The 12,285-nt window shown below is 41.8% G+C and overlaps 1 protein-coding gene across 3 annotated transcripts; it reads right to left on the bottom strand.

The window, feature by feature from the left end:
- Positions 1-1,498: 1,498 nt before the first annotated feature.
- On the bottom strand, positions 1,499-11,775 carry STX16 (syntaxin 16). Of its 3 annotated transcripts, none has more exons than XM_059480744.1 (8): positions 11,446-11,775; positions 8,089-8,196; positions 7,057-7,197; positions 6,375-6,537; positions 5,361-5,452; positions 5,068-5,211; positions 4,486-4,566; positions 1,499-3,504 (listed from the first exon to the last, which is right to left on the bottom strand). In XM_059480744.1, exons 1-8 carry the CDS (start codon positions 11,578-11,580, stop codon positions 3,400-3,402), a joined length of 969 nt encoding a protein of 322 aa, XP_059336727.1. In that variant the 5' UTR covers positions 11,581-11,775; the 3' UTR covers positions 1,499-3,399. The 3 variants fall into 3 exon arrangements, with proteins under 3 accessions (XP_059336727.1, XP_059336728.1, XP_059336729.1); XM_059480745.1 differs by having other exon boundaries at positions 11,500-11,775; XM_059480746.1 differs by lacking the exon at positions 11,446-11,775 and adding an exon at positions 9,195-9,319.
- Between the last annotated feature and the right edge of the window lie 510 nt (positions 11,776-12,285).

Raw genomic sequence — 12,285 nt, 5'->3', positions numbered from 1 at the left:
CCTGAATCCAAAGCATCTGAAAAGCAAATAAAACATGGGAAACACTCACCTAAGCCACGATCCTTTGTGGCAGTTAAGGGCAGCAGAGGAGAGTCCTCGTGAAGATAATGGATTTCCATAAAATGGAAATCAATTTTATCTACAGAAATTCCCTGTGAATGTCCCACCAGCAGCAGCTGCAAATATTTCTATTTGTCTGAGCTTCAGCAGAAGCTGCAGCAAGGACCTGTCTTCCAGTTATTGATCCTCTACAAGTATTCATGGAATTAAGCCAGTAAAATATAACTTACATGACCCATCGTAATTAATATGCAAAATTATAATGAATTCCCTGTTTTAATGAGTTTTGTTTAAGGTGACTGTTTGGTTTGGGTTTTTTCAATACTAAGCATATTTTTTTCCAACAAAATCAGTTTCATTGTAACCTATCTAAGGACTTAAGTTTTGCAAGGCTGTACCAAAAGCAGTTTCCAAACACCTAAGCAAGAGTTAAGACTCCTTTGTGTTGTGGTTCATAAAAGCAAACCTTAAATCAATGCAATCTAGGCAGTGAACACAGCATTAAGGATAGATATCCAATTTTTAGCACATTCCAAAAATCAGCAAGAGAAAAACCAATTCTTCCACATTACTTTTCAGTTTCTAGAGAAAACTTGCAGTAAAAATAAATTTGCTATTATAGTGCTTTTAATACTGTCCTTTTGGCATGTAATTAATTTCTGATACCAAGTTGCAGCTCATTTTTTGCACGCTCACATGCATTTTAACGGAGAAACTGTGTACTAGCAACAGCTTTCCAGGCCATTCCCACCAGGTGAGGACACAAATCCTTGGGAGTTGCTTTAGCAATGCTGTTCTGTTACTTTGTAGGGAATCTGAGCTTCCATCCAGGCTGAGAAGAATCCAGCACCCATGAAGCAGCCCCAGGCTGAGAGAGGGTCCCAGCTCGGCTGCAGCAGCACACAGAGATTGCCAGGGCTGGGCAGAAGCGAGGGCAGGAGCTCAGGCAGCTCCTGAACACCTGAGGAGCAGAGGCTGCTGTGGCTTTTCTGGGCTTTCACTGCCCAAGGCACAGACAGACTCCCACAGAGCACAGCATCAGGATGGGCTGACCTGCTGACAGTTATTCACACTGACTCAGGACAAGGCACACACCAGCAATTATACAGAATCCAGCCTGTCCTTCCTTAATAGAATCAAGCTTCAATAAATTCCAGCTCAAGTTACATAGAACACTTGACATCTAAATTTAACCTCATCAAAAATGCATTTCCTCATACAGAATTTGGGTAGAAAATACCTAGACAGTGGGCATAACTCATGGGAAATAACTCTTGACAATGCAAATGATATTGTGCTACAGAGAGTTACTTTTTAAAAAAAAAAGATATTTCACATCACTGCCACTTTCATTTATTATGAAGAACAGAAATATGTTAACATCACAAAAGTATGTTTCAGTTTATAATTTAAATAAAAAAAAAGAATAATTGCCCAATTAGGTTGGAAGTGTTTTATTACTTCTTTGAAACCATCTGCCATGATAAAATGTCAAAAGCACCGGTCAAGACAGAAATAAATAACACGATCTCATGTTAGAGAGAAGGTTGCAAATACAGTATATTAAATTATATATTTGAACCATTTGCTGCCTCACACCAAGTGATGCAGCCAGCACGAGGGACAGTAGTTTTACTCACGATCATTGAAAGATCTATCACCAGAACAGGGGAGCTGCACACCCAACACAAGCCTCATTCTTCCTTTCACCCATTTACTTCATGAAATCCATGAAGAGTTTGAACTGGCAGTTTTGGTGGTTCAACATCCCCTTTCTCTAGAGGTAACAAGAGTGGTACAAAGCTTTTCATCAGCCCCACAAAAAGCCAAGGCTTTCATGTTTTTGCAGTCTTTGCTTTCAGGTCCATCCCTGAAAATGGTCAGGTTAAAGCCATGTCTCAATTCCTCTTTAGCACAGAGTAAAGAAACTCAGGGCAGGCAAGAGTTGCAACTTCAGTATCACATAGTGTTGTGAACCTGCACTGCTGGGGCTTGAGCAGAGCAGCTCTGCAGGTCTGTGGGGAGCACTTGTATCAGCCAGAAAATGAAGGAAGTTACAGTCCCTTTGGGGAAATAAAAAAACAACCAAACATATAAAAAAAAAATAAAAAGCAATATTAAAAATATTAAGACAAGGCCTCTACAATTGCACATCACTTCAGGCCTGAATTAAATTAAGAGTATTCTATTACATATATGGTGCCTTAATTTCTGTTGTACGGCCTGCAGCAAAGTTCTCCACTGAAAAAAGCAGTGAAAACCCCAAACTCTCCACTGAAGGCCTTGTAACATGTCACGTGCATGACACCTCTCATGGTCAGTAAAAGACCACAAACATGTCCTCTCCCAGGAAGACATTTGAAAGAGAATTTTCTGTCAGGGAAAATGGATGTAATATCTACTGTAGTGAAGCCACTCCTTATACAAAAACATAACCCATATGGACAAATGCATTGTAAAATAAACAATTTATACAGCAGCTACAGTTTGAAACATCCAAGACCCACTGCAGCAGGCCACAGAGATTCTCTTTTTGGGTTTCTACTCCATTTTTTCAGCTTAACTACCCTGCTTCAACGTAATGTTTGTACTTTAACTAAAAAAAAAATAATGCATGAAAAAAAATATGATCATCCCAATGAAGGAAAATCATTCCCATGATTACTCAAGCTCAGAAAATTTTTTAATTAACTAAACATGTTAAATTATGCCAGTGATTACATCTTGTTATTTACAAGATCAAGTACCACTGATTCTTAGTAATGGTGCAGTATCTAAATTAAGATCACAGGGGTTGGATTATGTTCTGATTGCTAAAAGCTTTCCTTTTTAGCTGCCTATCCAGTTCTTTGGAGTTTTTGAGTCTGGAAGAATGGGCATTCAATCAAACAATTTTGTGTCTCAACAAATTTTACATTAAGATCAATTTTTGACATCCAGTCCCATTGAATCAGTAACATGGTTTAAATTTGAAGTCTGTAACAATTATGACATAAGAATATAGAAGACAACACATTTTTGTTCACAGTAACACACTAATTACTGTAGTCACTGGTAAACTTCAATTTTTAATTATTCTGTGTTTCAAAATACCTCTGCATAGAGCACCGAATTTTTTTGTGTGGGAGCATCAAATTTCCTGACATTTTCCATGTAACCCTTACAAACACCTCACAGACCACCAAACTTGTACTTTGAAGAATTCTACAGAAACATTGCACAGACGTTGCACCACAAGGGCTCGTACATTCAAAGGCAGCTTTCTGGAATGCAGGTCCATCCATTCACATTGGGAAAAAAGTTCACAGAAACTCCAAAAATGAGAAAATGAAGCGAAACCTAGTGTGACTTTACACCAATAAGAACAACAATAAGGACAATTACTATAACAAACAAAATTAAAATAACGAGCATCTTCCGATTCTTCTTTTGATATTGCTCTGCCTGTAAAACAGAGAGGAAAGAGTTAATAATTACATTTCTGCAAGGCTGAGGTACAGACTCCTGTTTAGTGTAAGTGTAACGTATATTGCAGGCAATTCCCACACAGTAACTCTGATCTACCAGAAGCTCCAGGGAAGGTAAATGCACTGAAGGTAAATGTGACTGAAGTCACATCCACCCATGTTAAAGACTCAGTTTGCTGAGATAAGATTCCTTCCTTCATGTTTGAAGGACATTAAAATTCACAGCAAAATTTCTTTTTTAGTAGGCACATTTGTTGTACCTGGCCAGCTGTGCATTTTCATTTAATTTAGTTAGAACTGAAAGCTTGATTTTTGAGTTGGTTCTTAAGTTTTCTGCTTCATTCCTTCTTTCTTCTAACCATATTTTCTCATCCTTCCTTTTTGCAGGGGAATTAATAGGATACAACATAGAGGAAATTCTCCAAAAGCCAAATTAAAGTCTATTAATAGAAACTAAACAAAACAAAGCTTGTATTTTGTTTTTAATTAAGAAGCCTTCAAAATAAAACCAAAACAAAATGACCACAGAACTCTGATCTGCTGAGATAAATGTTTATAAAACTTTTCAGGTGTTCATAGCAAAACTTCACATTAAAGCAAGAGGTTGGATCTAACAAGTGTCAGATGGTAAGAGAAAACATTAATAATTATTCCTTCTGCTCACATGACTGAGATAATGTTTTCAAACTAAAGTCTGCAGTGAGGAACCCAATAACCAGCCCTTTTCCAAGTGCCTGGCTTTTCAAAGAGAGAAGGAATTGCAGATAGGTCCCACCAGGTCAGCAATATAAATATCAAAGCACATTGGTTGGATGCCCAGAAAGTCTTTGAAGAAATCAACTCGAGGCACCAAGCATGACATTAACAGAAGTTACAAGGGAAGCTCCTCTTACAGTACAGCTGTAATTAGAAAAGCTTGTTAGACATGCAAAATGGCTGAAGTATTCCATCAGCTTACCTTATGCAGTTGTTTTAGACCCTCTTCAGTTTTCATACATGACTGTTCAATATTATAGTCAATTCTATCTAGAACTGTTCCCTAAATAAAATGGAGAAAACAAGCACCAGATTGAACCTAAATGAGCTTCATAAAGCAAATGTTATCATAAGCAGCAGAGTAATTAACAACACTCACAGCAAACAGCTCATGAGCTATGTAAACAATGAATTTTTACAGAACTAGCTGGGACTTCATTAAGCAAATTCCTTGCTCAGCTCCTAATAGCAGCTCCGTCACCATCTCACATCACATCCCTTACAATCATCTTCATTCCACACCAGCTGCTTTTGGCTGACAAACTCAACATAAACTGATCTAATAATAACCAAGTGAACTGTGGCTTTCTGTGTTTTTTGGTTTTTAGTCTAACCCACAATACGAGTTGAATTTTTATTCATTTATTTTCATTAACTCAACTTGTGGCAGATTTCAAGCAGAGGAAACCTAAGCACGAAGAAGCAAATTAGGAAAAGTGAGTCTGGAAGCCTTCAGACTACATGGAATGTCCCATTTCTCACCAACACTGTGCTGTCCATGTACCTGTTCTACTATCATTGCTCCCAGGTCCCTAAATATCTCGTTGAGATCAGAGATTGACTGCACAATCTGACGGATTTCTCGCTCCCTCTCTTCCACCATCAGCGTGTTCTGCTCCACCAATGCCAGCTGGTCATCTGTAAAACCCTGTTGAAACAGAAGATTTACATGCTGAACTAATATTAATGACATGGAAATAATTAAAAGCATAAAAAGATTTCCTAGCTCAGATATTTACAATCTGAGAAGAGAAAATGCAATTAATATTGAATTTGTGTAATAACTTCTTAACTTACTCTATCATAAAGTGTATCATCCTCCCCATCATCCATCAGTGGGACTGAGGTGTCAAAGAAGTGTTTGGACCTTTCTTCTCTATTCTTCATACCTGTAAAAGACAAACTATGTTTCAGCATGATATTTGAGCACACTATAACCAGGGTAAGGTCTGAAGCACCAAACAGAAAAGCACAAAAAAGAAAATCTGGGTAGTAAATTACATAAATCACAATATTTCAATTTTAACTGTCAGGCTTACTATTTAAGAAAAGCATAACAAATTCAACTAGACTTGCAAGACTGATTTAATCAGTGATTTTTAAGTTGTTCTGTTCCATGAAGTTAAAAAATTTAGGAAGGTTAAGAACTTTAAAGTGTGATCACTCCAGGCTATTTTGTAACAAATTCTCTTGGGAACAATCCTTGCCTGAACTGTGATCTTCAGTTCCACCTGTGCCATTTATATCACAGGAGGAAGAAATATCAATGTTAAATTTAAAAATACAGTTTTTGTGGCTTTCTTTCAAGATTTAAAAAAATCCATCTCAGCTTAAAACAGAATAGAACAAAATTTTACTTCTAAACAGAAATTATTCCATTTTTAATCTGTTTATGGATACAGAATTTTAATTTATCACAGACTATCTCTTAAGCTTTATCTATCAGAGCCTGCCATCTGCAGCAGGTGTGATGGCTGAAGACCAGGGGCTGCCTCACCAGTGTAACAGATGCAGCTCTGCAATCCACAATTTGAGAAGCAAAGTGCATTAAAATTGTGGATGGATTAAATATGGTTTTGTTGATACACTCAACTATAACATTTTTTCTTTATCAACAAGAAAAAGAAGTAGACCAAAGCAGTTTGAACATGGGCTGTGAACCACAGACTCTGCAATTCCAGCTCCAGTTAGTCCTGTGTGCATCATTTAACCCTTGTGTGCTTCAGTTTCCCCAGCCAGGACAAGAAGCACAGCTCAGTGAGTGCTGCCCACAAAGGGGCCCGTGCATTGCTGTTCCCCTCTAATGCTTACGTTTGAGATAGTCAGACTGTGCATGCCTAAAGTTGGTGGAGAGGTCCTGCAGGGCCTGTGCTAAGGAAGACACCACATTCCTGAGAACTCGTGCTTCTTGCTCTGTGCAGGTGCGTGACCTGCTCTGCAGCACCTGCACTGCCCTCTGACACCTGTGGAATAACTGAGAGAACAATTCCATCAGTGCAAATCACACAGCAGCACACACTGTAAACTGCACTTTGAACACTAATATTTTGATTTCTACATTTTTTCAAGTAATTTTTTAATTTGCCCCGTGCAATGTTTAAAAAGACATGGAAACAGAACATAAATGAACAAATAACTTTGAGCTAGCAAGGCAGCAGAGTAACACAACTCCCTCTGACCAAAGACATTTGCTTCATTATAATTGGACTGCAAGCCTCAGAATAGACATCAGCAGATACAGATTTCTCTGAGATAATTGTAAATTTGATTTGATAATCTCCCAATCCTGTTCCAAGTAGAAAATCAAACAAGCAAGGGAAAGAACAGGGAGGTTGAAGTGACTTGTTGGGAAGTTCAGAGCAGAGCCCAGGGTTTCTGGCTCACTCCAACACTGATCACAAAATAAATCCTTTGCTCAGAGCAAACCACTGCCTCATCCTAAAGCATTGAAGATGTGCCAGACTGGAGGTGTAGGACCCAAAGCCCTCTGTACCTGTGTGATCTCCTGGGTTGTGATTTCTATTGCCCGTTCCTCTTCACTGCTGTCATCCAGTGTGGGTCTGTTTAGATGTTTATCATGAAGACTGGCTAATTCTTTCATTTTCTGTTTAACCCTGGCAATATCATACTGAATCTAAAACAGAAAGCCCAACAGGAAGAAAGGGAATTAATTAATGCTTCAGGGGAAAAGGTTCTGACAAATGTTAGACAAAAATCATTGAGAGAAATCTGTAACATAAAAGGCAAACCAAATATTATTAAAAGCCACATAAAAAGCTGACTAAGAAACTGATACTCTTAATAGACTTTGAGTTTGCTACTTTTTAAAACCTACTCATTAATCTTAGACAAGACTGCTGCTTTCAAATGTGCTTCATTAAGTTAGAATAATATTTTTATAATTATACAGCATCACAGCTAGAAGATTTAGCCAACTTGCAAAAAAATAAATGGAAATTATTTAGAGTCACACCTCTAACTCTGTCAGAAATTGAATAGCCTCAACTCAACAGCAGAAGTTAAATGCCATGCTTTCAACCAAGTAATTAAAAATAAATCTGTAAGGACGATTATGCTGTAAAAGGAGACTAAGCATCTTTCTGCACAATGGGCTCTGTCCACACAAACTGATGAGCCAACATGTGTTCTGAGTGTGCATTTAAAAAAAGGGATTTTCTGAAAGTCAAGAATAGCTTCACACTCCAAATACTGGAAAAGGTTTTTAATTAGATGCTTCCAGAATCACTCCCTTGCATTTGTCCAAATATTTCCAAAACTTGCAAGGCATATAGATTGAAGAGGCAGAAAAATTCTCCTGCTAGGAAACACCAACATTTCCTGTTTTCAAACACTGAACTGCTCATCTCTGCCACTTTAGGGTCTATTCAACTGGATGTCTCACCAGCTTCAAACAAAAATTTAAACTAAATTCTTTATTTGAATCTTTCTTCCAATACTATTTCAGCTAGGAAACGGACAGAACGTGAATGCAGGTCCAGCTGGATGTGCCAGGGCTCACACCCACCTCGTCTGCCCCATCCACCCACTTGGGCGGGAGGCGCTTGGTGACGCCGATGGCGGCCTCGGGGTCCAGGCTGATCCCTGACACCAGGGCCATGCGGTCATCAGCCAGCTGCACAGGGAAACAGACAGCAATTAGCTGGGCTCGTTACCTCCCAACCCCTGAGCACCACAAAGGGGCATCTGTGCTTCCCACAGAAACGAACCTCAGAGATGTGGTCAAACATCTGTCCCTGCTTTGGCTCTCTGCGCTAATGACCCACACCCTCCCTCGTGTGCAGCATCTGAAAGCTCGGAGTTACTCCTAGAATAAATTCTTAGCAAATTTCCCAGGAGGAAAGCTGGTATTGCAGTGAGAATTCGAGTAACTCTCATGTTGGTGCATTTCTATCAGACAACAATTTACAGCCAATGTTGCAACACAGTTCATATTGGGCTGGCAAGTTTGAAAATTGCATTTAGGAAAATCTCATTAAAAATATTTATTGCAACTCCTTGTTCTCAAACAATGTTATTCTGAAGAACAAACACTCTTGCAAACTGACATGCATCTCAAATGGTTAAATTACTTAGTGATAATTAAATTGTGCTAAACACAAATAGCCAAGGAAGTACTGCAGATGATCATCAATGATACCTCTTATAACATTAACTAATTACTTGGCAAGGCTTTCATACAAACATTTCCCTATTTTCACCCAGATTTGTAATTTTCCTTTATCAGGCCTGGAAAGTTTTGTGGTTCCCTACCCCATCCCTTTTTAAAAAACAATCCCCCTTCCTTCCTGAGCAACTCTTTCTTGAAAGCCATTTCTTTATCCCTGACCTTATTCCTGATCAATAAAGTTTGCATAATTTATGCAAAGCATGAAGAATAGTTAATGGCCTCACTGTGCAAAGTCACTCTACCCCACGGGCCCACAATAAGTCAGATTGGTTCATACATTTACCTATTTATAACATAACATCACAAAATGTTTGATTTCTCTATGCAAAGACACTGCATCATATACAATGAAATTCTATAAACCAGCAGAATAAAGAAGGACAATTTTATCTCAGTGATGTTGGCTTGATGCACCACGGCAGAATAAAATGTGAAAACAATACCTCATCCAGCTCCTGAAGTGATTTGTGGATGCCATCAGCCCCATCCAGTTAGAGACAGCAAAAGATAAAAGGGAAAAAAGAGACATAGGACAGATATAGGGCATGGTCAGTTGAGAAAATACTGATTTATTTTTAAAGCATGATGGTTTACCAAGAACAAACAAACTGGCTTTTAAGACACGGTTAATCAATAAATACATCATTATATTGCATTTTAAGTCATCATTTTGCTTAACACACCAACTTTTAAAAAAACATTTCAGTTCCTTGGTAATCAACAAGAACATGAGAGATCAAGTGCAGAGCTTGGTTTGTTCTACAAAGTAATTGCACAGTGAAGTTTCTAAATGCTGAAATGTCAGGCAGAAAAGCTGCAATAGAATCCAGTGAAGAATGACAGCAAGGGCAGTCTGAGTGCAGCACTCAGCATCCTCTGCCTTTGGTTGTGATTGTACATTTATTGAGGAGCTTTTGTACATTTATTGACATTTATTGACATTTATTGACAAGCACCCCAATTCTCACAGGATCAAAGACAGCAAAGGACAAAAGGCAGAAGCAAATGTTCAGTCACTTCTGTACACACTTGAGCTGTGCTCTGCTTCCAGGGAACATTAACCCTGCAGGGACCTGGAAAAATACACCAGGACATGAATCTGCACCTTCTGTTCACCAGTCTCTGTGAGCAGAAGGATATTTCACTCCAAGATTAACAAAGTCAGACCTACAATTGGACAGAATCCTCGTGGTCTAACAAAGCAGCAGCAGCTGATGATCTCTTAGGAGATTGCCCAAGCTTTTGGAACAGGACTCCACTGGTAAAGATTGATTGAGTTTAGGAATGAAATTCCTGACAGAATTCTCACAGCAAAGGGTTTCTCAAGGGGAGAGCTGGAGATGAGCTCAGGGAAGCTGAGGTGCTGTGGGCTGGAATTTCCCCCCTGGCCTGGTGGCACAGAGCAGCTCTGCCTGGGGACAGCACCCAGGGAAACACAGCAGCAGCACCAAAGCACGAGAGACAAACAGCTCACAGCACCTCCACACCTCTGCTGAGACAGCACCTGGGGGCCTCTGAGATGCCACAGGGCCAGGAATGGCTCCTTTCACCCCTGCACACAGGGACAGCTCCCAGTCACTGCCAGCCCCACTGCAGTGGGCAGCCCAGCCAAAACCTTCCATTAATGTTAACAAACACTGCAAATAAATATTTGATGCAGGTGCTCAATGTTATTGCACTGTCTGCTGAGTAAAGTGCAATTTCATTGCTCAGGAGAAGTGAGTTCAAAATATTTAGGAATATTTTTCTAGGTGATATTTTTAAAATATAATTCACTTTTTCTAGGTGATATTTTAAAAAACCCAAGGATCTACAGAAGTGACATTAAAAATGAACAAGGACTAAATGCAGAGCCAAAGTGCACATGAAAAATACAAATTGCTGTTGACATTTCCTGTTCTGCAAATGCAATTTCATCCACAGCTTCTTAGACAAGTTAGCAATGAACAAAGACCATTGGCAGCAACAGGAAGCACTGCTTTTCCCAACAAAAATCATCAATGTAAAGCTATTTAGAGTGATGAGTCTGCCAGCAGATATTTACTGGTGGCTGTGACAAATGAATGATGAGTTTAAACAGAAAGTGTGAAAACCTGAGCAGAGCTGAGCTGCCAAGCAGCCCATCACAGCCTGACTAGCTGAAAACCCAGAAAAAGTTACAGAAACTCCTCTGAAGCAGTCACTTTTGGTATTTCTGTAAGGAGGAGTTACACTAGACCCTAGAATCCCCTTTCTACCAGATGTGATTGAGTATTATTTGTATTTAGGGATAAATAAAGGGCAATGAACATCAGAGCAACTCAAGGAGAAATTTAAGCAATGGGATTAAACTACACCAGTGTATTTAACAGTGCCCACAGTGAGGTGAATAGAAGAGTTCTGCTGTATGAATTTATTTCTTTTTGGAGGTGAGGAGGCCTCAAACCCCTCCTGCCAATGCCAGCACGAGGCTGCCAGAACAGAAACTGATTTATTACACACGGAGCGAGCAGCACACACAGATCTCTTCTATTCCTTTAACGTGAAGGAGCGGGAAAACAGGACCCACCAGGGTGGGGAGGGCCGGGCAGAGGGAGGAAGGTCGGGGAAGGAGGGAGGGGTGGGTTTGAGGAGAGGGTTCGGGGCACAGGGGCAGGGCCCGGCCCGGCAGCGCGGGGCGCGGCGAGTACAGAAGGATGAAGGGAGGAGACTCACCGCAGCAGCCATGCTACGTGAATTCAGAGGGCTGGAGGAGCCGAAACTACTCACTTGCTCGGCCAGCAGCTGCCGGCTCTGCACCGCGTTGTTCCGCAACAACAAGAACGCGTCCGTGAGACGCCGGGTGGCCATGGCCCCCCGCCCCGCCGGGCCCGAGCCCGGCCCGGGGCCCGCGGCAGACGCGGCGGCCGCCCCTCACAGGGTCGGGGCGCAGACCCGTCAGAAGGCCGTGAGCGGCAGCGCTCAGAGGGCCGGGGCCGGGACGGCCCTGGGCGGGACCGGGACCCCCCAGCCCGGGCCCCCGCGGCCGCCGGGCGCCGCCATCGCCCCGGCCCGCACCGGCACTTCCGCGTTGTGCAGCGCCCGCCGCCTTCCGGCCGCGCGCCCGCGCCGCTCCGCCCGGCACCGCGGCCGCCACAACACAGTTCCGGTGCTCCGGGGCCCGGGGCAGCAGCAGCGCCCGTGTCCGTGTCCGTGTCCGTGTCCGTGTCCGTGTCCGTGTCCGTGTCCGTGTCCGTGTCCGTGTCCGTGTCTGTGTCCATCCCGATGTCCGTGTCCATCCCCGTGTCCGTGTTCATGGCCGTGTCCCTGTCCATCCCCGTGTCCATCCCTGTGTCTGTGTCCGTGTCCATCCCCGTGTCCGTGTCCATCCCTTTGTCCATGTCCATCCCCGTGTCCATGATCGTGGCCATGTCCGTGTCCATCCCCACGTCCATCTTCACATTCTTCTCCTGTACATCCCCGCATCCATCCCCTGTCCAGCCCCATGTCCATGTCCGTGTCCATGTCCAGCCCCACATCAGCCCCATGCTCATTCCCATGTCCATCTTCACATCC

Source organism: Ammospiza nelsoni, chromosome 12, assembly GCF_027579445.1.
Source record: "Ammospiza nelsoni isolate bAmmNel1 chromosome 12, bAmmNel1.pri, whole genome shotgun sequence".
Classification (NCBI taxonomy): Eukaryota; Metazoa; Chordata; class Aves; order Passeriformes; family Passerellidae; genus Ammospiza; species Ammospiza nelsoni.
This window is presented reverse-complemented; position numbering and strand designations above follow the sequence as displayed.